The sequence below is a fragment of the Panthera pardus genome, unplaced genomic scaffold (genome assembly GCF_024362965.1).
Source record: "Panthera pardus isolate Hobbes unplaced genomic scaffold, ASM2436296v1 HiC_scaffold_15, whole genome shotgun sequence".
NCBI classification, from domain to species: Eukaryota; Metazoa; Chordata; class Mammalia; order Carnivora; family Felidae; genus Panthera; species Panthera pardus.
In genome coordinates, this window is record NW_026526710.1 from 40,445,586 (window position 1) to 40,473,527 (window position 27,942).

The window sequence follows — 27,942 nt, forward strand, 5'->3', positions numbered from 1 at the left end:
AACATGGGTTTGAACGCATCAGGTTCACGTATACATGGATTTTTTTTTTTTCAAAAAATATACCTAAAGTACTACAAATGCATTTTCTCTTCCTTATGATCTTAATAGCATTTTCTTTTCTCTCACTTCCACTATTGTAAGAATACAGTATATAATACAGATGACATGCAAAATATGCATAATCAACTGTTTATGTTATTGGTAAGGCTTCAGGTCAACAGTAGGCCAGCTATTAAGTTTCTGGGGAGTCAAAACTTATATGTGGATTTTTGACTCTGCAGGAGGTCAGCACCCCTATCCCCCACATTGCTCAAGGGTCAACTGTATTTGCTTTACGTCTAGAAGCACACAGAAAGTCGCCCAGAGCTGTTCCCGCCAGAACACGGGAGATTCTGCCTCGGGGATGACCACAAGCTTCCCTCGGGGGCCGGGGGGGTGGGGGCAGAATGGGCCCATGGCCTCGCTGGTAAGATTAGCCAGGCCTCACTTTCAGCAGTGGAGAGGCTGACTTCTTCAGGAAGGCAGGTTAGCTCTCCTGGGGAAAACGGAAGCATCGGTAACCAAGACTAGCACCCCCACGGTCACGTGATATGGGTGTGATGAATGAGGGAGTGAGGAGATAATGAAGGAATGACTGACATCACCTGCCAGGGCACAGAGAGAGCCTGGACAGACCCTAAGATTCCACCTCTGCCCTACTGCCCTTTTCACCAAGCACGCAGATCCGCCGGGCCTGGGAATGGTGCCTGGATTAAGTCTCCACATTCCCAAGGCTCCACTGCTCTCGCTGAGGCTCCCTCAGAGGGACACTGTGAAGACAAATGGGCACAAAGGCCTTGCCTTGCCAGCCCCGTGGGCCTTTTCACACCACAGGCAGGAAGTAAATGACTCAAAAGTTCCTTTTGGCTCAGGCAGTTGTCGAAATGGGATTCTACTCTCAGCTGCCAAAGGAGGGGAGCTGAGGGGGTGAGGGGGCTTGGTTCATTCAGACCCCTCCCCAGTGAATCCTGGATGGAACCACACAAAGCTTTATACGCCACTGTTCGTTTTACTAAGGCCAGGCCGCTGCTTGTCACGCCCCCGAAAATCAGCTCACAGCAGGAGCAAAGAATCCCTCATTTCACCAGGAGCTCAGGGTGTCTGCTGCCTCAGAAAGGTTCCAGAACAGAGGGAGCCTTGTGCAGGCTCCAGAATGGGCTCGGCTTTCCTTGGTGGTTTGCTGCCTGGTTCAGAGGACCCAGGAGCTGCCCTGCAGGTGGCTTGCCTAGGGCCTGGCCTGGTGGTGAGCAGCACTGCCCTGGGCCCTGCGGGAGGGCCGCCACTGGGGGGCTTGGCTCGTCTGGGTGGCTCAGAACGCGGTGATCTGGGGAGGGGGGTGAGGTGGGTGGGCAATGCCCTGGACAGCCCATACCATGGGGAGGGGCCAGGGAGACAGGTAGTGAAAACAAGTCTGGAGTCTTGGCTGAGGAGCGGGGAGACTGGGGAGGTTTCCTGTCCTGTCAGGGTCTCCGAGGCCTCATCTCGAAGTTGGACCTTCAGGGTTGTAAACAGTCTATGACCTCACACCTTGGGAGCCCCCGTATGGAACATCATGGGCACTCCTAAGCGTAGGCTTTCTCGTCCCAGCATTCAAATCCCACCCGGGGGCGGCCTGACCTCCCTCCGGGCCTCCCCGCCTCTCACAGGCTTCTGCCTCTCCGCTGGGCTGCCACTTCCACGCCTCTGCTCACTTAGGTCCCCTGTCCCCTCACACAGGGAGTGCTCACTGCTCACGGCAAGCAAGCTTCAGGAGGGCTTGTCTTGTTCATGGTTATATCCACAGAGCCCAAACAGAGCCTGACATGTAGCAGACTCTCGATGTGTTTTGAATGAACGAATGAGTAAAGGAGGTACTTACCGCAAAGTACAGATCTGCTCTGTAATGGGGCTCTAGGCAGCCTGGGGCAGTCAGCTGCCCCCCCCCCCCTCCCCCCCCGCTCCGCTCCGCAGGGCAGCTCTGGGGCCAGAGGTCAGCAGAAGCAGGGATGACTTCTGGAGCAAGACTTTGTTCCGGGGAGGGGCTCAGGGAGCTCAGAGTGGATCCACCTAAGAGGCCCAGAATCCCAGGACCTCTGCTCTGGCATCTATTGCTGTGGGACAGATTTCCCTAAAACTCGGTGGCTTAAAACAATTTTACCGTATCTCATAATTTTGTGGTCAGGAATTCATGCAGGTGCGGCTGGGCTGGGTGATTCTTCTGCCCCACGTGGCATCAACTAAGGTCACTTGATGGCAGTCAGCTGGCAGATGGGCTGGTCCAGAGGGTCCAAGACAGCTTCCCTCACAGTCTGGTGGCCTAGTGGGAGGTCTAGAAGGACATGCTCAGCAGGGTCTGTCTATTGGAGCGCCTGCACCTGGTGTCTGCAGCACAGAAGCCTCAGGGTGCTCAGACTTCCGCATGTCAGCTCAGGGCTCCCAGAGGCTATTCTAGAAGACTAAGGCTGCAAGGCTGCTTTCGATCTGACCTTGGAAGTCACATAGCATCACTTCCACCATGTCCTACTGGCAGCAAGCAAGTCACAGAGCTAGCCCAGCTTTAAGAGAAAGGGCCAGAAACTACACAGGGGAGTGAATACCCTTGGGGTGGGGGTGCAGGCATCTTGCGAACAAGCCAGCACAGCCTCCTTCCAGACAGGGTGGAGGGACAGAGCCTGAAGCTGGGGGAGGGCCAGGAGAAGCTCAGTGGCCTCACTCGTTTCACTGGCTTTCCCAGGAACAAGAATCAAAGGACCACTGACTCCCAAAGAGTCCCAAGCACTTGAACTTCCAGATGATTCCATATTCTATTTCAGTACTTTGCCCAAACCAACTGCTCAAGAAAGATTATCACGTTCTAAGCATTACTAATCACCTACTGTATTTTTTTTAATGTTTATTTATTTTTGAGAGAGAGCACACACAGGAGCAGGGGAGGGGCAGAGAGAGAAGGAGACACAAAACCTGAAGCAGGCTCAGCACTGTCAGTGCAAAGCTCGACGTGGGGCTCAAACTCACAAACCGTGAGATCATGACCGGAGCCAAAGTCAGACACTCAAGCAACTGAGCCACCCGGATGCCCCACCTGTTGCATTCTTGCACGTTTATGTTTTCAGCCAGATCTGTAACTGTCCCCCCCTCTGGTGGGCCTGCAGACCTGGTGCAGAGAAGGGTATCCTCTTCTGACACAGTCACCCAGGATCCTTCAACCTTCAAACCTCTCAGCCACCAAAACCTGCCGGTCCCCAAGGAACGGAGCCTGTGAATCCAACAGTGGCTGGTTGTTCTGGAGACGTTAAGAGCTATAGTCCAGGTGGGGGCAGTGCCGTTCCCAAAGTGCTCCTGGTTGCTCCAACCCGTGCAGGGCGGATCCCAGACACAAGCCGAGGGAGGAGGCTGGTGGCACGGACTGAAACACTGGGAAGGCAGCTGGAACGCAGGCCACGGACCCCACCTTTTGGCAAAGACGTGGCCTCCAGGGAGAAAGCCACAAGTGACCTCACCGATGTCAGGAATCCACATGGAAACACTTAAGAGCAGAACCAACAACTCCCTGTAAAATGTAAGGGGTTTCATTTCTCCTTCACAACAGAACTCTCTCAGGTACAGATGAGAAGAACAGGCTTAATCAGAAAGATCTGGGTTCGAACCCTTGCTGGGTGACCCTGGGTTACTGAATCTCTCTGAGTCTCCTTGATAAACTGGGGGAGAATGTTGCCCACCCACCCTTGGTAAAATGAAATGACACGACACCTAGAAAATACCTAGCACAGTGTGCGGCATTTAATGAACATTCAATAACTTAATGTCTTAGATATTGTTACTGGGTTGGTAATCCCAGCAGCTGCTGCCAACACCTGTCTCCTCTGCCGCTTCCCGGGCCCAGTGTCGAAGAACCACTCCAGATCAGCACTGACCAACAGAAACATCATGTGAGCCAAATATACACATTGCAATTTTCTAGTAGTCCCGTTAAAAAAGGTAAAAAGAGGGGCACCTGGGTGGCTCATTTGGTTGGGCGTCAGATTTTGGCTCAGGTCGTGATCTCATGGGTCGTGGGTTCGAGTCTCACGTCGGGATCTGTGCTGACAGCCGGGAGCCTGGAGCCTGTTTCGGATTCTGTGTCTCCCTCTCTCTCTGCCCCTCCTCCATTCACTTTCTTTCTCAAAAATAAACAAACATTAAAAAAAAGGTAAAAAGAAATGGGAGATTCATTCTGATGTTTTATTTAATCTATCAAAATATTATTTCAACCTGTAATCAGTATAAAAATGATTACAAAATATTTTACATCCTGTGTCTTGTACTAAATCTTTGAAATCACTGTGTATTTACCCTTATGTACAGCACATGTGAATCTGGACACACGTCATTTCAGTGACGGCCACACATGGCTTGCTCACCCTCTTGGACAGCAAGGGTCCAGCAGAAGGAGCTGGGTCATCCTCCCTGTTCGGAGCTAAGTGGCCTGGATGTTGGAAGAAGTCAGAGTCTGTATTTAAGATGCAAGAACCCTCCCCCTGCTCCCTTCCCCCAGGGATAACAACTGTTTTTGCAATCCTCTCCAGCTGAGTTTGAAGAGAAGAGAAAGAAAGGCAAATTATCATGAAAACAAACGGTTTATTTTTCTTTATATCCACAGGAGATTCGTAACAATATACAATCATACAGAATCTGGCCTCCTTTGGCGGAAAGCATACTTTATTTGTACAAATGAAAAAACCAAGCACTTTGGCTTTGACTTGGGGCCAGCAAGGTCGGGATCATCAGACCCAGACAAGACATGGCCAAATGGATCATTTTTGAAAAAAGGGAGTGCTGGGTGAGGGAAGCAGAGAGCCACGGACAATGAGAGCTAAGGGGACTGCAGTAATCTGGGCCAGCCCCTGGGTCTATAGACCTCTCGCTCACCCTGCATTTAGAGCTGAGCATGTGAACTTGGCATAAAATGTAGAAATTAAGGCTTGGGGGGCGGAGGGAAAGCCCTAGGAGAGATGGAAGCTAAAGGAAACAGGATGGTATATTGAAGAAACACCTCATCCTCTGCCTCCTGCTGGTGTCAAAGTAAGATAATACCTGAGGTTTTAAAAACAATGAAACTGGACCACTTTCTTACATTGTACATAAAAATAAACTCAAAATAGATTAAAGACCTCAATGTGAGACCTGAAACCACAAACGTCCTAGGAGAGAGCATAGGCAGTAATCATTCTGACATCAGTGGTAAGAACATTTTTCTAGATGCCTCCTGAGGCAAGGGAATCAAAAACAAAAACAAACTATGGGGATCACATCAAAATAAGAAGCTTTTGCACAACAAAGGAAACAATCAACCAAACAAAAAGACAACCTACCGAATGGGAGAAGATATTTGCAAATGATACATCCAAAAAGGAGTTACTATCCAAAATACGTAAAGAGCTTATACAACTCAACACCAAAAAAAACAAACAACCTGTTTTAAAAATGGGCAGGAGGGGCGCCTGGGTGGCGCAGTCGGTTAAGCGTCCGACTTCAGCCAGGTCACGATCTCGCGGTCCGTGAGTTCGAGCCCCGCGTCAGGCTCTGGGCTGATGGCTCGGAGCCTGGAGCCTGTTTCCGATTCTGTGTCTCCCTCTCTCTCTGCCCCTCCCCCGTTCATGCTCTGTCTCTCTCTGTCCCAAAAATAAATAAAAAACGTTGAAAAAAAAAATTTTAAAAATGGGCAGGGGACCTGAACAGACATTTCTCCAAAGATCTAAAGGTGGCCAACAGACACATGAAAAGATGCTCAACATCACTCGTCATCAGGGAAATGCAAATCAAAACCACAATGAGATACCACCTCACACCTGTCAGAATGGCTAAAATCAAGAAGAAACAACAAGTGTGGGTGAAGACGTGGAGAAAAAGGAACCCTTGTGCACTGTTGGTAGAAGCAAACTGGTGCAGCCTCTGTGGAAAACGGTATGGAGGTGCCTCAAAAAATTAAAGACAGAAATACCATATGATCCAGTAATTTCACTATCGGGTATTTACCCAGGGAAAATGAAAACACTAACTTGAAAAGATCTATGTACCCTATGTTTATTGCAGCATTGTTTACAATAGCCAAGATATGGAAGCAACCTAAATGTCCACTGATAGACTTATGTGGCATATTATGTGGTATATATACACAGTGGAGTATTACACGGCCATAAAAAAGGACGAGATCAAGCCACATGAAACAACATGGATGGACCTAGAAGGTATTGGGCTAAGTGGCACAAATCAGACTGAGAAAGACAAATACCATATGACTTCACTTAGAATTTTAAAAAATGAATAAAAAAACAAAAAGGAGAATCGGAACTATAAAAACAGAGAAGGAATAGATGAGTTGCCAAAGGGATTGGGGGGTCAGGGGGAGCATAACAGTTGAAGGGGAGAGGGAGGTACAGGCTTTGGATTATGGAATGAGTAAGGCCTGGGAATAAAAAGCACAGTATAAGGAACATAGTCAATAATATCCTAATAGCGATGTAATAGGACAGATGGTACACTCGTGGTGAGCATAGTATAATGTGTAAACTTGTCAAATCACTAAGTCGTACACCTAAAACTAATTAACATGTGTATCAACTCTACTCAGATTAAGAAATTAAAAAATAAAAACAATGGGACTCTGGAATGCCATCAAAAAAATTCAAACAAACAAAAATAAAAAAGTCCTTAGTAGAGATTCTTTTAAGAACAGGTCTCCTAGAAACAGGAGATGGGCCCATTACCTACCTGTGCATGGTTCTTTCCTGACTTAGGAACCTCAATTTGCTTGAATGGCACTTGGAAAGACAGGCTTCAGATGACATTTGGACAGATGCCACTTTCCACAAAAGGAGAACTCTCTCAGTTGTACAGAAAGAGTTTTGTGGGAGCAAAAGAACAAGGGCAATTCTAAACCCGGTTTTCTATTTGATCTTCAGCCTCTGTAAAATTTATATAGATGAAGGACATACAGCAAACTGAAACTATATGTGTGTTGGGGAACCTGGGTGGCCCAGTTGGTTAAGCTTCCAACTCTTTGATTTCCGCTCATATCATGATCTCATGGTTGTGGGACTGAGCCCCGAGTCAGCCTTTGGCTGGCAGTGCAGAGCCTGCTTGGGATTCTCTGTCTCGCTCTCTCTCCGTCCGTCCCCAGCTGTGCACGCTCTCTCTCACTCTCAAAATAAATAAACATTAAAAAAAACCAAAACTGTATCTGTGTAAACATCACTCTGAACATCTTTACCTTAAATGACACACAGAGACCAGGAAAAGACAAGGGAATGAATTTAAGGTACTCAAGTTCCAAATATACGAATCTATTCCTATTTGTTTCATCTTCTGTGTATTTTTTCAACAAGTTGGAAGAATGGCCCCTGACTAAGCTGACCTTATTCTCCATGGACAGGCTTATTTCCCAGACGCCGAAGATGGTTCTCCATGAATGGCGTGCATGGCCACCAGTGCCAGCCTGGCTTCCTGCCTGGGGAGGGCTCACTGGGACTTCACTACCTTCTACATCTCAACATGACCAGACCCGACACCTGGCAGAGCAGTCAGGCATTCAAAACCTGTCATGAGCAGAAATATTTGAAGTCAGACATTATTTTCTTAAACCTTCACTGTGAGTTCAGAAGCAAGTTACCATTTCATGCATGTTCATTTCTTTGGACTCCCACAGAGGAAGATTTAGAGTCTTAATCAAATTTTTAATCTGGCCTGAAAAATATACTTCAGTGTTCAATGATATGAATGAAATCTCCTCTGAGCCACCAGGGAATTCAATGGATTAAAAGCTTTAAGGGATGTGAATATAAATGCGTGTGCTTTTGTGTATACGTATGTTCTATGTTTGTGTCACTGGCCAGGGAGCACATGCATCAACAGTTATAAACCCTATTCCCTCTGGTGATCATTTAGGAGCAAGTTAGCCTCACAGTGGACAACAAGAGTGTATAGAATGCAACACAACACACAACCCCAAAAAGGCTTTAGCACTCTCTCTGGAGTAACAGCATCCTTGCTGATGTCTTACTTGACTCAGAACTCCCATTTGACCCTCATCTCTGCCCCTGCCCCCCGTGAAAGCCCTCCATGAGGAATTCTGTCTGTGCTCCTAAGTGGGTGAGTGGGGGCTCCAGGCAAGCCCGGGACAGCAAGGGAAAGGTGTCCCCAGAAAAGTCTCCAAAGATGTAAACACATAAAACAAAGTGCAACGAAATTCCTTGAGCCCGCCTCCGTATAGTCATGTTTGGTGAAGGGTGTTTAATAAGGAGGCTTGCACATCAGTCAAGGTGAGCAGACCCATCCCCACATGGGGGGTTCCGGGTCTGGGTCTGCCCCACTGGGCCCAGCATGGTCAGCAAGGCTTGAGTGAGCCTCTCGGAGCAGGAAGACACAACACAGTCAATTCTCTCCAACAGCCCAGAGACTTCTTGATGCAGTGAGAAGTGGTGGCCTTGTTGTTCCTGTTTTCTTCCTTCTAACACATTTGAGCGGGACCTCTGAGGCCCAGGGGCCGTGCATTCCAGCCAGCAGCCTGTGAGTCTATTTTTCCTGTCCTTACGAGCCCTTCTGCTCCGAGAAAACCAGCAAGGCCTCTCCGAGTCCGCCAAGCAGGAGGCTGCAAAAACAAAACAAAACAAAACAGCAAGAGGTCAGCTTTCTAGTCCCTCGAGTCTAGAGGCTGTAGACCCACAGACTGCCCGGTGCTCACCTGCATCAGGGCGAGGGATCCCTCATTCCCTAACCCCCACCAGGCCTGCCCTGCTGCCAGGTCAGGCCCAGGAACTGCCTGGTCGTCCCAAGTAAACCTCAGGTGTGTGGCAGGAGGGGAGTGGGCTGCAAAGTGGGGTTTGATCTTCCCCTGCCTCCTGTCCCCAGGAAGAAGGTTGTGTGTCCTGTTCATCCTGACCCGGTGAAGTGACATGCTCCATTCCGCAGTGGACACAGAGGGTTGATGACAGGAACCCATGCAGGTATCCAGTCTGATCATCACTGGGGTGACGGTCTCTGAAGCCTGTTATTTCACTGAAACTAACAGAACACTCAGAGATGAAAATACTAAAGGCGAATCATGAATCTCCCACCAGAGCAGAAAGAAATGTGGCCAGAGATTTGAAAATGAAAAGGTGGTGAGAAAACTGCAGACCCTGAGAAGGAGGAGTTGAATATTTTAACATGCCTAAAACTGAATACATCCAAAGGTCTCTGTACATTTTCTATTTTAAACTTCTTGGTAGACAATCGACGTCTGGTCTGAATCCCAAAATTCTTCCCAAAAAGCACTTCTGAGGACTGGACTGGGCCATCACAAAAGATTATGACAGGAGGTCCCTGGTGATGAAATGCTCTTGGTCAGAGGGGCGAACAGCCCTTCGCTTCTACCTGCCCTTCCAGTCTTCTCCCACATCCCCCACAAGGCCACCCACGACACACACACATTTACACTATGGCATCTTTATGTTTCTTTCTTTTTTTTTTCTTAAACATTTTTATTTATCTTTGAGAGACAGAAAGTATGAGCAGGGGAGGGGAAGAGAGCGAGGGAGACACAGAATCCAAAGCAGGCTCCAGGTTCTGAGATGTCAGCACAGAGCCTGACGTGGCACTTGAACCCATGAACCATGAGATCATGACCTAAGCCAAAGTCAGAGCTTAAGCAACTGAGCCACCCAGGCACCCCGGCATCTTTATGTTTCTAACATTCGCCCGGGGCACGAAACATATGAAACACAGGTAGGCTGTGCACATCACATTCCCAGTGAGAAATGTCACCCATGCGAGGGACTCTGACATAAAGATAATGGTAAATGTACCATTTGCCCCATTTAGCACAGGAATGAGCTGAGCAAGCGTGAGACTATTAAAACAATAAACCGAGTTCCGATTGTGGCTCAGGCATTTATTAGCCACGTGACCCTGTGCGTGCTATTCAGCTCTGGTCTTGTCTGTGCCCCAGGAGACGGTCACATCCAGCAGTGTCCGTGAGGCTGAAAAGGATATACCGGAAGCCATCAACCCCCACATTTGGCCTATAATGCACAAGCGATAAAATATACTGACTAGCTGACTGTCCTCCCAGAGCAGAATGCCTTCCTCACTGGCCCTCAGAGCTGGTGTCCCGGCTCTGCTTGAAGACTTCTCCTGAGGGGCAGGCACGTCCTGCTGCACAAAGCAAGCCTGTTTCACTGTTGAGCAACTCTGGCCGTGGGGTCCAAGCAAGCGTCGATGGGGATCTTACTTCTCAAAGACCCTGGGCACATGGTTCCTCCCTCCTGAGGGAAGCCCTTCCTCAGACTGACCCTTAAAGAATGCACACGTCATCTTCTGAAACACTGGGGCAAGTGCAGAGTCACCGTGACCTGACACAAAGGCTGCACGGGCCTTCGGGCTTGGGCGGGGCTTATTTCTGCAAAGGTAACTAGGGGCTCAGCCATTTCTATGGGTTTCCAGGAACCCTGCTTTGTCACCAGGGAGAAGAACAGGGTATGGGCTGGCTCGTTGCCACTCCTCCCCCCATGGCCTTAGAACCATGCTGAAATGTAATAACCTTGCATTTCATCCGTTCAGTTTAGCTATTTCATGAAACACCAAAGCAGCTTAGTGAATGCTCAGAAGGAAACAAACCTTGGTTCAGTTTACTGTTAAGAGAGCCAGGGAGGTGAGCTTTGACGTTGTCTTCTAAACAGCAGGAGAAGCTGACATGGGGTGCAGGAATCTTAATAGCATTACAACCATTTAAGTCAGAGCTTGACCAAACTGTTTGCAAATCTTGTAATTCCCATCATTCCTGAAGTGAACACACTTCGTGCAATGAAGGCTCTGCCATACCAGATGGCAGAGCATACCCGGCCAGAAATACTCATCACTAGGTCCTCTCCCAGGGCTTTATTTTCAGCGGCCCTCCAGTCTTTCCCTATCTCAATTTTACATTCATTATTGTGCTTATTCAAGCACCTCCTGATTGCACTTGATAGGGGGCAGGGACTGTACCCTTTTCCATCTGTAGGCCTAGCCCTTCATGCAGCACCTAATAAATATTTTCTCAATGAATGACGGTGAATTTCTTACCCTTGCTCCCCTTTTTCCCACCTATAGTCCAAACTATTTTTGTTTTTTCTCTTTTCCTAATGTGCCTAGAGATCTGCCTAATGTACCATTCCCTTGGGGACTTGCTGAGTGACAGTTCACAATCTGATAACTTACTCTCTGTTGAGAAGTAATGAGTGACAGTAATTTAGAAGTCCCTTCCTAGCATTTTAGAGAGTTTTCACATTTTTTAAAAGGTTTTTTTTTTTTAAGATTTTTTTCATGTTTATTCATTTTGAGAGACAGAGACAGAGCATGAACAGGGGAGGGGCAGACAGAAAGGGAGAGAGAGAATCCCAAGCAGGCTCCACACAGTCAGTGCAGAGCCCAATGTGGGGCTTGAACTCACGACCCTAAGGTCAACATCTGAGCTGAGATCAAGAGTGGGACACTTAACCGACTGAGCCACCCAGGCACCCTTTTTAACTCAAATGGAAAACTGGTAAATTTCAGTCACTGTGATCCTAGCTATACTATGGGGTGTGTTGGGGGGAGTACTTTCTTCACCCCCTAAATTCACTCTTCCTACAAAGAGGCTTGGGCAGTCTCTGTGCAGTGTCCTAAAATTAAAGGCGTAAGACATTGTTACTCAAACATGATATAAGACCATTTTCTAAAGAGTGTTGGTATTAGTGAGGCTTGTGCTGAGATCAAGCATGTTGGTAAGCCATGATCACTGGTGGGCCACATGAATGACTGCCTAAGGAGAGAAGTGGTCATGGAATCCTCAAAACAAAGAGGTTGTGTTTTGGTCATTTTCTCTCCTTGTACTTTTGCAAAGAGAAACTATTGCAAAGAGAAGAGTGTCTAAAAAGGATGCAAAGAGAGGGCACCCACAACTAATTCTACTCAGCAGAGACACTGCTCACAGTTCAGCATTTTTTCTTTTGTGTGTGTTGAATCCTCTTTGCTGAAATTTTGGAATAAAGGGAATTCATATCAATATATACAATAAAACTGTTAATTGAAGGTGAATAATTAAATATTAATCTGGACATTTAAATTCTGGGTTTGCAATAGATTGTTTTTATAATTAAAAACAAGATAATTTGCTGGACAAGATCAGTTGCTTTTAAGAAAAGACTTTAGGGGGCTCCTGAGTGGCTCAGTGGCTCATCTGACTTCGGCTTAGTTCATGATCTCACAGTCCATGAGTTCGAGCACTGTGTCGGGCTCTGTGCTGACACCTCAGAGTCTGGAGCCTGCTTTTGATTCTGTGTCTCCCTCTCTCTCTCTCTGCCCCTCCCCCACTCATTCTCTGTCTCTCTCTCTCTCAAAAATAAACATTAAAAAAATAGTTAAAGACTTTAAAATTTGACCAACATTGGTACTTAGGTTTATAATTTTCCTCCATATATATATATATATATATATATATATATATATATATATATATACATATACATACATATATATATATATATATATATATACACACACACACACACACACATTTTTAAAGTTTATTTATTTATTTTGAGAGAGAGAGAGAGCAAGCAGGGGAAGAGCAGAGAGGGCCAGGGGGAGAGAGAGAGAATCCCAAGCATTCTCTGCACTGCATGAAGCATGAAGCCCAATGCAGGGCTGGAACTCACAAACCATGAGATTATGACCTGAGCCGAAATCAGGAGTCAGACACTTAACCAACTGAGGCACTCAGGTGCCCCAAGGGTTATAATTTTGGGGGTACAGTATTTAGAAGGCTGGCCACTCGTTTATTCGGCAAGCCCTTAGGGCTAGGCAGGGAGACACAAAGGTGTGTGAAATGTGGTTTCCCTTCCGCAGGAGCTCACGATTGCAGGTAGATGGGGTGTGAACCCTCACCCGGTGCTTAGTGTGGTACGTGCTGACGGGGCTGTGCACAGAGAGGTTGGGAGAGGCTGCCCAGGCCTTGACACACGAGCTGACCAAATCTCTAATTAGAGGGTAAGCAAGGTTCTTAAGATCTTGCTGAAATTTGGAATGGCGTTTTCTCCACTAACCACCACAAACATTTAGATCTGTGATTCCCAACTGGGGTCATTTTGCTGCCAAAGGGACATGTGGCAGTATCTGGAGACATCTGAGGAGGTGCCGTTGGCCTCCGGTGGGGTGGGGCTCAGTTTGTAGCTAAAAACCCTCCAAAGCACAGCACAGCTCCCTACAGCAAAGAATTATTCACTGTAGCCCAGAACATCAACAGTGCTGAGGTGAAGGAAAACCCTACTTTAGATGATGACCTGTTTTGTACAGCTAAGCTGCTCCCCATCCAAGAAGGCGGCTAATGACATCTGAACTCATTTCCCAGACGGTGACCTTGCTGGGGTCACGCACTGTCTATAGCCTCAGAGCCCACCACACGCTTTTTGTGAAATGAATGAGTATAAAGCAAATGGGTGTTCGGATGTAGCTGAGACAGAACCCCCCCGGCCTCAGCCAGCCTGGAGCCGTGGAGGCCGTGCTGACTTAGCCCACGTCCACGTGACAGGCAGCCTCTACCTGGTCCGGCAACCGCCGCCGTGGGGACGTACAGGCTCAATGTAGCACTTGTTCCACATTTCCAAAAGAATCAGGAAATTTGGACTTTTATGGGGAAATCACCTGATTTCTAAACGTGATCGAATTTAAACTCCGAAAGCCAAAAAACAAGCAATAGTGACCCTACGGGCAAACACGGGAGGTCTAAACAAAACAGTTCTGCAGTCCCTGCCCTCTGTGACTTCTGATCAGTCTAAGCTCCCACACGTCAGAGAGCAGGCCTGCCCGTGCCCAGGGTCTGAGAGCTGGTCACCCAGGCTCCGCTGGGGACAGCGCGGGCCGGCTCTGTGCAAAAGACAGGAAATCTGAACTAGAGTCTGACACTCCTCTTCTGGTGGTTCACTTTGTGGTTGGAAAATTCTTTGAGGCTGAAAACACACCATCCTTAAACTCAAGCTCTGAAAAATCAGGAAATTCCAAAGTCAAGGTTCCTTTTGCAATAATCACACATGCTGTTTCCTTGATTTGGGAACACACAGCCTTTCTTTCCATTTTGCTCAGGGCATACCATAAAGTTCACAGGATGTGAAACAGCCTGCAGACCTGGCCTCTTCCAGACTGCTGCTGTAATATCTAGGCTCAGCCTTTCCTCCCCACTGGAGAGCCACCTCCCTCCTATTTCTCACACTCTGGTCAATGCCTGGGTTTTTTAAATCCGTTCTGAAATCGTGTACAGATTATGGTTGTCCAAGGCTTATTCGTGAGAAAGAAAAATACGCCAAGAATTTAGACTATCACTATGAAGGTTAAGATACAGACATTGGGGGAAGAGTGTCAGGAGACACTGGGAATGTACCAGGAGATCTTGGCAGTTGGGTTTTTGGATGTCACCAGCCCACTGTGGGCGTCATGCCTTCCTGGAAGGACAGGTGCAGAGGAAGGAGGAAGGCGTGAAGGATTAGCTCTGTGCCCCACAGCCCCAGCTCTGGCTCCAAATCACTAACTCTCACCGTTGGCACCCCTGCCTCTCCACCCTTCCTTGTTTTTCCTGGGGCCAGAGGGCCCAAATCCTCTTCCACCCACCACCTTGCTCGGCCTCTGTGTTCTGCCTAAGGTCCAGTTCAAACCAGTTGCATAGCCCGCCTGCTGGCCCGTCCTCTCTCCTTCCTTCGGCCCTCACATTCACCGTGCATTCAGACTATGACTATCTTATCCCACAAACTATCTTCATGATTTCCATTCCCCCGTACTCCTTGAAGGCTGAAGGATGTCTTACTTCACATGCGGCAGTCACTCAAAAGATATTTTTAGCTAATTGATAGAATTATTGCTAATAGCATTAAAAAACCCAAGACAATGAGATCTTTTTCCTATGATCATTCCACTGGCCAATCTTAGTTCATCATGTCAGCCCTTGAACAAGAAATAGAGCTGTCTTATCCTGGATAACACTCCTTTCGTATTGCTGTCGAATTATCTAGAAGCTCTTTATGGATGATCATATTGGTGGGAAGAGGAACATACAGGCCAATTTCTCTTATACCTCCCTTATGGCCCACTGTTACCTAGACACTGTCTACACTGCTGGTAAATCCCTGGTGTTTGCCAAATCAGTCGTGCAGAAGTACATGAAGGCTACGGGGCCTTGGATACACACAGATCTGGTTTTGAATCCTCACCCAATCATAGTAGTTATAAAATCTTGGTAAAATCACATAATACATATAAAACTAGTAGTTCACCGGTAGTGCTTACACTGGTGTGGATGAGTGGCTGAAAGATGCACGGTGGTGTTCTGTTTCTTGAACTGGATGCTGACTGCAACGGGTTTGGTATATTCAGTTGTGAAAATTCATCACGTTGCACATTCATGATATATGTACTCCTCTGGACGTATATTTATGTGTCAATAAAATACATACCCCAGGGCGGCCTGGCCGGGGTGGTTCAGTCAGTTTGAGCATCTGACTCTTGATTTCAGCTCGGGTCACGATCTCGTGGTTCATGGGTTCTAGCCCCATGTTGGGGTCTGTGCTGACAGTGTGGAGCCTGCTTGGGATTCTCTCTCTCTCTCTCTCTCTCTCTCTCTCTGTCCCTCCCCTGCTCTATCTCTCAAAATAAATAAATACAAACTTAAAAAATACACACACACTCCAAACACCCTTTTGCCAACATTTGAGAAAAAAAATTAGTATCCTGGTGAAACCCAAATAAATTTGCTCTTCCTCTCTCCAGGCAAAAGACTTACCATCCCACTGTTGCACTCGTCAGGATCATATCAAACAGCAATATGGACAAGCCAGCTGTGAGAACCTGTGGAAATAATTTCAACAAAAGGCCATCAGAGCAGCAGGACTTCGGTAACCTTCTCCAAAGTCATCGTTCACAATGACTTGTGAGGCCCCTGTATTTAGTGCTCCCTCTGAGCTAAGCATTTGGTGTGGAAAATGCCAAGTCCTAGTCTATTCGGGAGGTGAGAATCTTCAAAGAGACATTTAACTTCCGAACTCTTCAAAAGAGGAGGCACGCAGCCAACGTCTCACCCATCTCTCTCCAGGGCAGGGGCATGGTGAGAATATTCATTTCCATCCTGTCTCAAGGTGAAGAAATAATCCCCAAAGCCAGTTGTGCTCATTCATCTGTCCCCAGATCCTCCAGATAAAAACTTGGCTATCACCCTGCCTTTGCCCACAGCACCGTCTCTCCCCTGTCCTAATGGCCATGTCTTGCTGGCCCGTGATACACATTCTACAAAACCAGATACTTCTTGGGGGAGGGAACAATTAAATCATTAACTAACTCTTTGCAGGGGCACCTGGCTGACTCGGTCAGAGGACCATGCAATGCTTGATCTCGGGGTCGTGAGTTCAAGCCCCCGTAGGCTGTAGAAATTTCTAAAAAAAAGATGAATAAACTTAAAACAAATATTTGCAAGTGTCTAGAAGCCAAAAGAGAGGGAAGAGGCTACCCCCACATCTTTCAGAGCTAGAAATTACGGAAGAGTGTCTTGGAATGGCAGTAACAGAACTCGCACCCCCACGGTATCACCAAACAGCACACAGAGTATATGTGAACCAAAGACCCAAGTTCGTCACCATTTGGAATGCCTGCTCAGGAAAAGATGGTTATTTTCCTAGAATTCCGTATTCTCAGATGCAAGACAGCTTCTGTTAGGAAGGTCAGCCTGAGGACTTACTTTCTTGCAATGAGAAGTAAGAAGCAGGTCATTGTGGGATGGGTCACTCAGGCTAGACACCCTGGGACATGGGCAATACCATCTCACTCAAGGGGACCCATCCACTGTCCTGGAGCCCTCTTTGGGTGTCCAAGCTGGGAACAAGGCAGCAAGCAGGTGGTTCAAAGGAAGGAGTATGTTGAAGGAGCCTCATCCTCATTCATTTACCATCTTAAAAAGAAGTCTGGAAACATAAACCAGGGACCTTCAGTATAGAAACTCTGTGAAGTTTTAGAACCTTTGTAATTTACCCATTTGAGTCTCTTTCTGTTTGCTTCTTTTATTGACTTGCAGCAAAAACCCTGATAACAAAACAGACCTGGGTTGTCTTTGGGAACAAAAATGAAGCGGCGACCAGGTCAGCCAGACAGTTTGCAAAGCTGAACCCGAGGAACAGAGGAAAGAGGACTGTCAGAGTGCTGGGGGTGGTGGTGGGAGCATGTATCTTTCTTTTCTTTTTAAAAAATTTTTTACAAGTTTATTTATTTTTGAGAGACAGAGAGAGAATGCGAGACAGAGAGCACAGGAGGGGCAGAGAGCGAGAATCCCAAGCAGGCTGTGCTGTCAGCAGGGCTAGATGACAGTGGGATTCTCTCTCTCTCTCTCTCTCTCCCTCTGCACCTCTCCCCCACTCGCGATTGACACGGGGCTCGATCCCACGAACCACAAGATCATGAGCTGAGCTGAAGTCAGACGCTTAACCGACTGAGCCACCCAGGCGCCCCGGGGGCCGGTACCTCACAGAGCATGATGAATGGCACTTGCTCTCCTACCCTCCTCTCGTTTTATTTAACATTATATTTAGGACCTTTGCACCAATGGGCATACCTGAAGTGGGCCTAATATTTTATTAGCTCACAGTGCAGCCATCTGGTTTTGGAAACAAGGTTATACCAACCACATAAGTTAGTTCATCAACCTCCCTGCTTATTTTCCTATAAAGAATAAAGATGATCTTTACTGTGGATGTTAACTCTGACTTGAACACCTTTGGACCTGCACCTTCTAGTTGGGGTGGTCTTTAACGGCCAACGTCCTAATCAAATTTTCTCCTTCTCCTTGATTCAAGTTTGTCATTTTCACTTTTTCCAAAAATGTGTTTCATCTAGGTTTTCCAACTCATTAGCATTTTGCTATTTGGAAAAAATATTATTTTTTCTCATTGGTGCCCATTTTAATTACCTTCCCTTTCATTCTTAATTTTATTGTCATTTTCTCTTCCTTTTTTTTCCTTCCTTAGTTTTTTAAAATTTAAATTTTTAATTTAATTATTTTTTTTAAATTTTTTAATATTTATTTTTTTTTTGCATTTATTTATTTTTGATAGAGAGAGAGCACAAGTTGGGGAGGGGCAGAGAGAGAAGGAAACACACAATCCGAAGCAGGCTCCAGGCTCCAAACTGTCAGCACAGAGCCTGATGCAGGGCTCAAACTCACAAACCGCAAGATCATGACCTGAGCCGAAGTTGGACGCCCAACCAAGTGAGCCACCCAGGGGTCCCTAATGTTTATTTATTTTAGAGAGAGATAGAGTGTGAGCAGGGGAGGGGCAGAGAGAGAGGAAGACACAGAATGGAAGCAGGCTCCAGGCTCTGAGCTGTCAGCCCAGAGCCCGACGTGGGGCTGGAACCCATAAACGACAAGATCATGACCTGAGCCGAAGCTGGCTGCTCAACCGACTGAGCCACCCAGGTGCCCCACCCCCAATTTTTTTTTATTTTAGAGAGAGAGAGTGTGAGTGGGGGAGAGGGGCAGACGGAGGCGGAGAGAGAGACAGAGACAGACTGACAGAGAGAGACAGAGAAACTCTTAAGCAGGCTCCACGGTCAGTGCAGAGCCTGACATGGGGCTTAATCATGACCCTGGGATCATGACCTGAGCTGAAATCAAGAGTCAGATGCTCAACTGACTGAGCCACCCAAGTGTCCCTCCTTCCTTCTTCTTAATCAAAGTTAAGTTTGTTCATTTCTCTTTACTTTTGCAACTTCTTGGGATGTCCTGACATGGTGCCAATGGTGATATGTTTCTTAGGACTGATGAAACAGGCCCCGTTCTACTGACGGATGGCCACGATGTTGGCAGCTTGGTGTAACGGAACACCTCACAAAATCTATGAAGGGCCCAACTAGCCTTTCCTCATTCTTCACCATGTCTTCATGCCCTTCACCCCTTATCACCAGCTCTTTACGGCCTTCTCTGACGAGCTTCGGCCCTCATTCTCTGGTTGCGTCTCTCACGTGGCTTTCCATCTAGCGTGTGAGGCTGCCACCTCCCACCTGCCCTGAAGTACCCCAGCCTGGGACTTGGGCCTCTGTTTCTCCACACGCCTCTTAGCCCAGGAGGAATCCCGTCTGCCATGAGATAGACAACGGGCCTGCTTATTCCTCTTAACTGCACCTTTTGCCAAGAAAAACACATCTTAAAACTTCCAAACCAGCCCTTACTTGAAAATAAGACTGGTTTAGTAGCCACACTGGTGCCTTTGACATGTGCCGCTTCCTGGAGATGTTTGTACAGTCTCCTGCCTTTCTCCCGAGGCACTTTTTCAAACTTTTCTAACGTTTTATCTCTCGATGAGCACCTTTTCTGCTGGCTGAGACACTGACTAAAATTTCACAGAGAGACGTGTCTTATTTCTGTAGTGAATGTATGGCAAAGCTGTCTGCACTACGGAGCTACTGTGAAGTTCAACAGACCACTTTGTAATCTATTCAGTAAGAAACACTGGTTTCTTGGGCTTCCTTTTGCTTCCATTGCCAGCCCTCACAGTCAGCATCGGAGGCATTTTCTCACACACACATACACACAGTCACCAAAGTTCTACCAGTTCACAAAAGTCACTGCTGAAGATGGGTTGAGTAGGAGCTGACAGCGCCTCGCTGAGAGGCAGACAATGGGCACTCGGCCAGCCCGACTTGCCCACTAAGAGACTTGCACCCACACATCAACCTCAACGTGCAATGTGAGCGTCAAATTCATGCCTCAGCCAAGTGGAAGATTTCTGTATGCCATGGACCGTCAGGACTGCTCAAGACCCCTCAAAAGTGTGAATGATAAACCTGTTCATGCCAAGGGCCCACTCTGCTTCCGGTTCTACTGCGGAATAAACAGAAGCCAGGAATAGCTGAAGGCACACGTCTGGGTACAGAGTGCCCTACACACGGTCACCTAGGTGCAGGACCTGAGAGGTGGAAGGGACTCCCTGTGATCACAGGTGGGGGAACTGTGACCGAGAGACGGTGAGTGATTTGCTCCAGGGGCCTGGGACCCCAAGCAGTGAGGGGTGGAAAAGACCTCGACTCCCAGGTCAACCTTCTCACACAGCCAGAAACTCAAGAAAGGGCCCACGTGAGCTCCATATGGTTTTTTTTTTTTTTTTTAAGATTTTGTTTTTTAAGTAATCTCTACACCCAACATGGGGCTTGAACTTACAACCCTGAGATCAAGAGTCACATGCTCTACTGACTGAGCCTGTCACACACCCCTCCATGCAGTTTTAGAAGAAGAAAAAAAGAAGAATCCACTGAAGACAGGGCTTCAAAGAGATATTTGCAAACCCATGTTCATAGCAGTATTATTCACAATAGCTCAGATTTGGAAGGAACCCAAGTATCCATCAATGGATGAACAGATACCCAAAATGTGGTATATACATGGTTATTCAGCCTTTCGAAGGAAGGCAATTCTGACCCATGCGACAACACGGATGAACCTTAAAGACATCATGCTAAGTGAAATAAGCCAGATACAGAAGACAAATATTGTATGATTCCACTTACATTAGGTGCTTTGAGGAGTCAAATTCAGAGACACAAAGTAGAATGGAAGTTACCAGGGCCTGGGGGGGAACTGTGAGTGGGGAGTTAGTGTTAATGGGTACAGAGTTTCAGCTTCGGATGATGAAAAGGTTCTGGCAGTGGATGTCAGAAAATGTGTAAACTTTTTTTTTTTTTTAAGTGTTTAAAAAAATGGCTAAAATCTGGGACTCCCGGGTGGCTCAGTCTGTTGAGCATCTGACTTCAGCTCAGGTCGAGATCTCACAGTTCATGGGTTCGAGCCCCATGTCGGGCTCTGTGCTGACAGCTCAGAGCCTGGAGCCTGCTTCAGATTCTTTGTTTCCCTCTCTCTCTGCCCCTCCCCCACTCACACTCTTTCTCTGTCTTTCTCTCTCTCAAAAATAAATAAACATTTAAAAAAATGGCTAAAATCTGCTCAAGAAATAGACTTCAAGTTACACTTGGAACTTGCCATTCAAGAAACTTAAGTAGCAGCCATTACGAGCACTTGTCCTTATTTTCAAAAAGCATTTTCAAAAATACAAATTTTTCCCCACAGAAGAAAGAGTCCTGTGGTCTGAGGAATGTCTCCCCTGTACACACAGATCTGAATAACAAACACCAGGACCTGCCACAGCTGAGGGACGCCAACAACAGCAGAACTCAATACATTGTGTCTGCGGCAGCAGGGGCTTTGAACTTCCTGGCTTTGTCAACGGATGTCACAACCTCTGTGTTATTGAAACAGATTTTGGTATTTAAAGCAGATCAGGCTTGTTTTTTAAACATTCATTTTGATCCTAAGACAAATTTTCTGTTTGTCTAAGGGAAAAATAAAGGGGAATATTGTTGGTGGGAACCTGCCAGACAGTTGTGCATTTGGGGGGCAGGAATCAGTCAGGCTTGTTGCTTGTTAGCATTTTGTTGTTTAAATACCTACGACTTCAGGGGCACCTGGGTGGCTCAGTCGGTTAAGCGGCCGACTTCAGCTCAGGTCATGATCTCACGATCCATGAGGGCTGTGAGTTCTAGCCCCACGTCGGGCTCTGTGCTGACAGCTCAGAGCCTGGAGCCTGTTTCAGATTCTGTGTCTCCCTCTCTCTGACCTTCCCCTGTCTCTCTGTCTCAAAAATAAATAAATGTTAAAAAAAAAAAATTAAAAAAAAAATAAATAAATACCTACGACTTCAGAAAAAATGGACTGCAGCACGTAAAAAAGCCCTTCAGGGTGACTGCCTCACTTACAGCCTGCACCTCCTACTTCAACTAGCTGTAGTTTTTCAAACACGGGTTCTACCATCACGCTGCCTTTGCTGCAAGGTCTCTCTGCCTGGAACAGTTTCAAAGGCCTCCCCACACAATTCCTGCTCACTTTTTGAAAACCCATTTCTAGGGACGCCTGGGTGAGTCCGTTGGTTAAGTGTCCCACTCTTTTTTTTTTTTTTTAATGTTTATTTTTGAGAGAGAGAGAGAGAGAGAGAGCACAAGCAGGGGAGGGGCAGAGAGAAAAGGAGACAAAGAATCCAAAGCAGGCTCCAGGCTCTGAGCTGTCAGCACAGAGCCCAACACAGGGCTCAAACTCACAAACTCACCACCTGAGCCAAAGCCATACACTTAACCGACTGAGCCACCCAGGCACCCCAAGTGTCCCACTCTTGATGTCAGCTCAGGTCATGATCTCATGGTTGGTTTGTGCGACTGAGCCCCATGCTGGGTTCCATAATGACAGAGTGGGGCCTGCTTGGGATTCTTTCTCTCCCTCCCTCTCTCTGCCCCTCCCCTGAGCTCTCTCTCTCTTTCTCTCAAAATAAATAAACATTAAAAAAAAAAAAAGAAAATCCATTTCTAGAAAACATTTTCTGGACCTTCCCCCCTGCCTCGCCCCATCCACACATCTAAGTGGATCAGGCACTTCTTCCAGTGACTTCCATGCCCCTTGACATTGTACATGTTAAACTATGGAAATGTGTGGTCTCCCCAACCAGGGCATGCACTATGCATCTTTGTATGTTCAGGACATACCAACAGAGACCCATGTAAGGTAAGTGGCCAATATACTTTCCAGAACTGCACTAGTCATCAGAGCTGGTAAGTCACAGTCTTGTTTTTTTGTTATTTGTTTTAGAGAGAGAGAGAGAAAGCACAAGCAGGGCAGAGGGTCAGAGGAAGAGAGAGACTCTTAAGCAGACGCCACAGAACACAGCCTGACATGGGGCTCGACTTGTTATTATAACCTGAGCCAAAACCATGAGTCAGACGCTCAACCAAATGAGCCACCCAGTGCCCTAAAATCTTATTTTTAAATCCCTTTTGATATATTAAGGGCACTTGGACCCTAGACGGGAGAAGCACAGAGACATTCTCTGCTCCTCTTCTCTGCTTCTTTGCCCAATTACCCTCCAGGAGGCTAGAAAGAGCTCCTCAGGGAGGATCTGCAGCTGGTTCACTCTGATTTCAAGTCCAAAAATGTCAGGAAAGATTCTGATTGTCTCCTGGACCAAATGACCATGGCTAGGGGGGCAGAGGAATGTAAGAGTGTGGAAGTTCATCCTTGAACTTCATGGTTGGAATCAAGGAAGGAACATTTCCCTGGGGGGGAGGGAGGGAAAGTGCTGGGCAGACTGAACACCAGATGTCTTGCATGCCCTTGTCATCTACACCTGGGAGCCTGTAGGAAATGCAGAATCCCAGGCCCCACCCCAGACCTACCGAACAACATCTACATGTGAACGGATCACCAGGTGATATGCTTGACCATGAAAACGTGAGGAGATCTCTACACCCCCCCCCCCCACCACCAACTCCAGCACTGTCTCAAGAACTACTCTGTCCAGCTGGTGTGGGACAGCTTGGCACAGCCACATCTCCAAAGAAGGGCAGGCTGTAACTTCCTCACAGACCATGGAGAGGAAGGCATATGTCAGACTGGCCTGGAGTCTGTCTGTGTCGAAGACTCACCTGTGAATATTACTAATAGACCTTCCTTTTAGGGTAAAGAGTAAGGCGATAAAAATTTATAAACTGAGAGCAGATTATCTCTTTTTCACCTAGGACCCAAGGAACTATTCCAAGTCCACCAGACAAACACCTCAGCTAAGGCTGAGAATCTACTTGACAATTTCAAAATGTTCAATCAACCCTTATTATAAATCCTATGATTTATTATAATGATCAGTGTAATAATTATAATTATTACTTTTTATTTTAGAGAGAGAGAGAGCAAACATAGGCGAGGAAGAGGGGCAGAGGGAGAGAGAGAGAAAGAGAGACAGAGACAGAGAATCTCAAGCAGGCTCCACACTCAGCACAGAGCCATCATGAGGCTTGATCCACGTCCCTGGGATCAGGACCTGAGCCGAAATCAAGACTCGGTTGCTCAACCGACTGAGCCACCCAGGAGCCCCATGATCAGTGTAATTATTATTATTTTTGAGAGAGAGAGAGATAGAAAGCATGAGTGGGGGAGGGACGGAGACAGAGGGAGACACAGAATCCAAAGCAGGCTCCAGGCTCTGAGCCGTCAGCACAATGCCCAATATGGGGTTCAAACTCAAGAACCACAAGATCATGACGTGAGCCGAAGTCAGACGCTTAACCAACTGAGCCACCCAGGTGCCCCGATCAGTGTAATTATTAATGAGAGGCAACCCAAGCTAAACTCTGGGCTTGGCTATTAATAATCTTCGGCATCGCTTCATTCAAGTGCGCAATGAGTTATTCCTTCTGCCAGGTATCAGAAGAACAATCTTATTAATTCATCATTACAATTTTAATTACCTTTGTTCTTTTATCATAGTCTAGGGTTATGTATATATATATAATTAAAAACATATTAATATATATAATATACATCAAATATATATTTAAAAGATATATTTAAAAAATATATATATATACACACATATGTACATACATATACACACCAACCTGGGGCAACAGGACTTTCTCAAAGGCACAGTGTCTTTCTCTTCAGACACAGTTTCAGATATGATGCAACTGATGGGGATTAATAAGGCAGCCGGTGGTGAGAGGAACAAGTTCTTCCTCATGATTCTCTCTGCCCATTGGGAAGGAAACTCTTCGGCCTCCTGGCCTTTTACTCTCATCCAAGTTCATTCTGATGGGAAGACTTACTCATCTTGCTGTACATTTACTGAAGCTCATTACACTTGTTGGTGGGATTCCAGGGCTTCAAGCACAAAACCCAGACTCTATATGGTTTCCTCTTCTCTTGAATCCAAGCAATAAAATTCTCCGGAGTTTCTGTCTCCACCTGTTCGGGGTGGGATTGGAGGATGGGAAGGAAGCCATGCCCCCTATAAGGAGCAGAAAGCCTTAAGTCTCTAAACCAGGGTTGACATTTTCAACTCAACTTTGTTTCCCACTTGCCTACTAGTCCTTGTGCATGAATTCTCTTAGTCTACATTCCCAGAAGGGAAGAGGTGTGGGCAGTAGAGTTTAAGTACCCAGACTTTGAAGTGTCCAACACATGCTATGTACTGAAAAGACCTGTGCGTCTTGTCACACCATCTGACACCGGTCCTTTGGTTGTAATTTCAAAAATCTGTGGCCCTTTAGACATGTTTTCTCTTGGGACTTGTAACTTCCTGGCACAGCTGTGCAGGTGTTAGCTCTTCCCCCAGGTGTCAGACTTTTCTCTTCAGTATTCATATTTCTCAAGCGCCCATATTAATATGTACACTGACGAGGTGTTTCCTGGTACCTTTGGAGGGCTTCTTTTTATCCCTGTTGGCATTCCACTTCAGCTCATCCTAAAATACCTGATTTGTTGGATTTTCTATCAAGTAAAGGGGCTGTAAATATGCGAAGTATAATGCTGACGTACTTAGAACATCCCATTGTTGAAGACAAATGGAGAATTTGAGACAGCCCCAATTTCCTCTCAAACTCAATTCAGGGACAGCCTGGCATAGAGTTAGTAGATTCTTCACCTCAACTTTCTCAGTTTCATCTTACTCAGTAAATGTACCCATCTGCTCACAGACTTACCTTTAGAAGGATGGGTTTCTGACAAAGTTATTTTTTAGATTTTGTCCTGCTGATTAAAAAGTTCCATCAGTCTCCCAAAGCTAAACAGTGCTCTGTGCTTCTGGAAAGGAAGGGCATGTGGCTAAGGTGTTTAATTTTCTAAGTTGTTTTGATTCACTCAAAGGATAGATCTAATCTCTGAAGTGTATTTTTAGAAATGAAATAAATTTAAGCTCAAAAGAGCTTTAAATAAAAGCACCATAATTATATTTACTCCAAGGCCATGAGGCTTTTGTTCATCTCCTTTTGACAGAAGTTCAATTCATGCCATTGTTACCCTTAGTAATACTAGAGATGGAAGAACAGATTTGCCAAAATACATACAGCAGGACCTCCTCGCCATGTTTAAAGAAACATGGTGCCCATTTGGGAAAAACCCTTTTGCTACTTACAACCTGCCTCCTTCCTTAATCCCAGTAATTCCTGAAGAAATACCACTCGGGAGAAGTGAGGCTGTGAGGTCATGGGCAGTGCCCTGGTTCCAGGTCTGGTCACACTGGATTCTGCACAATCTGAGAGTGACAACTCCTGAGGAATGTACAAAGCTTGTGCAAGACTCACCATGTCAGCTCAGTTCCGCCAGAGGGATTCACACAAACCACGAAGGCTTTTAGCTATTGCTGGACAAGATGGCACCCACTGCAAAATGTCAGCAAGCTCCTCTCTATGGACTCCCCCCTCCCCCCATTCATATGTTTAAGCCCTAACCTCCAATGTGGAGATGGGGCCTTTGGAAGGTAATCAAGGCTAGATGAGGTCATGGGTGAGGGGGTCCTCATGATGGGCTTAGTGACCTTGTAAGAAGAAACCAGAGCTCTTGCTCTCTCTCTCTCTCTCTCTGCCATGTGAAGACACAGCCAGAAGGCAGCCATCTGCAACCCAAGGAGAGAGCTTCCTCCAGACACCAACCCAACCTTGATCATGTACTAGTGGCCTCCCGAACTGTGAGAAATAAATATCTGTTGCTTAAGCCGCCCAGTCTGTGGTATTTTGTAATGGCAGCCCGAGGAAAGACATTATTCCTTGCTCTTTTGGAGAGTTAAAAAAAAAATGAAAGTGAAAAAAACAAGGACTAACAGTTTCAGAAGAAGCTGTCACCGAATTAGAAGTGAAAAAGGAAAAAGGCTTTGAGTTATTGCTGGAATGGAGCAGAGGCTAAATGACGCGCACCGAGCACCTCCCTGGGCGCTAGAGAGGCGAAAATGGAAGTCCGGAACCTGCCCTCGCGGCACCCTATTCCAGGTCAGCTGCTCCAGAAGGTGACCAAGCAAATTGTATCAATATAACACGCTAAGTGCTGAGATTACGAGTATACTCTGGATACCATGGAACAAGCCCCACACCGAGGCAATGCCCGTATTAATCTGGGACAGATAAGAGTTACTCGGTGAGGAAGTTTGGGAAGGGCGTTCTACGAAGAAGGAACAGTACAAACAAGTCAGCAAACTCTAAGCCCCTGGGTATCAACTAGAGCACCAAGTGAGGTGAGTAGTGGCCACCGTTAAAGCTGAAAGAAACAGAGAGGGGAAAGAAAAAACTCAATAGCTGGGAACCCCTTTTCTCCTAGCAGGTATTAAAAAAAAAGCCTTGGGGCGCCTGGGTGGCTCAGTCGGTTAAGCGTACTTCGGCTCAGGTCATGATCTCACGATCCGTGAGCTCGAGCCCCGCGTCGGGCTCTGTGCTGACAGTTCAGAGCCTGGAGCCTGCTTCAGATTCTGTGTCTCCCTCTCTCTCTGACCCTCCCCAATTCATGCTCTGTCTCTCTCTATCTCAAAAATAAATAAACATTAAAAAAATAATAAAAATTTAAAAATAAAAATTAAAAAAATAAAAATAAAAAAATCCCATGGAATTTTTTTTACTTAGGGAAGCAGGCATCTGGTTTCAGGAAGACTGGGTATCTGGTTTGATCAGCATGCCAGAGGTAATCCTGGACTTCAAAAGAGCTCATGCCACTCTCGTGGGCCTCTGTTTTTGTGCCCATGTCTGTGGGGGAGTCCTGGGGGTCAGAGACTCCCTGAGTGACCTCAGGTGGGCCAGCTGCCCTTTCTGGATTTCAGTTTTCCCCTCTATAAGAAAGGAATCCTCTATAAAGTGTTTCTCAGGGATTAAATTTTAGTCTTTCTTTTTTTTAATTAAAAAATTTTTTTTTGGAATGTTCATTTTTGAAGGAGAGACAGTGTGAACAGGGAAGGAGCAGACAGAAAGGGAGACACAGAATCCAAAGCAGGCTTCAGGCTCTGAGCTGTCAGCACAGAGCCCAATGCAGGGCTCGAACTCGCAAGACATGAGATCATGACCTGAGACGAAGTC

At 46.6% G+C, this 27,942-nt stretch overlaps 1 protein-coding gene across 4 annotated transcripts in view; it reads right to left on the reverse strand.

Annotated features, from left to right (window-relative positions):
* TMEM241 (transmembrane protein 241) overlaps positions 1–27,942 on the reverse strand; it is a 134,013-nt gene that overhangs the window by 12,627 nt on the left and 93,444 nt on the right. Inside the window, exons 14-18 of one of the 4 annotated variants that reach the window (XR_008422241.1) lie at positions 15,818–15,882; positions 7,412–8,644; positions 4,351–4,483; positions 4,013–4,174; positions 3,777–3,927 (exon numbers count right to left, since the gene is read on the reverse strand). Coding sequence is in view for 2 of the 4 variants with exons in the window: in XM_019465553.2 (XP_019321098.1) it covers positions 8,584–8,644; positions 15,818–15,882 (126 nt within the window). In the remaining 2 variants the exon portion in view is untranslated. Of the gene's footprint in view, positions 1–3,776; positions 3,928–4,012; positions 4,175–4,350; positions 4,484–6,065; positions 8,645–15,817; positions 15,883–24,542; positions 24,854–27,942 lie in introns of those variants that run through there. The other 3 variants (XR_008422240.1, XM_019465553.2, XM_053902503.1) reach the window with 3 other exon arrangements.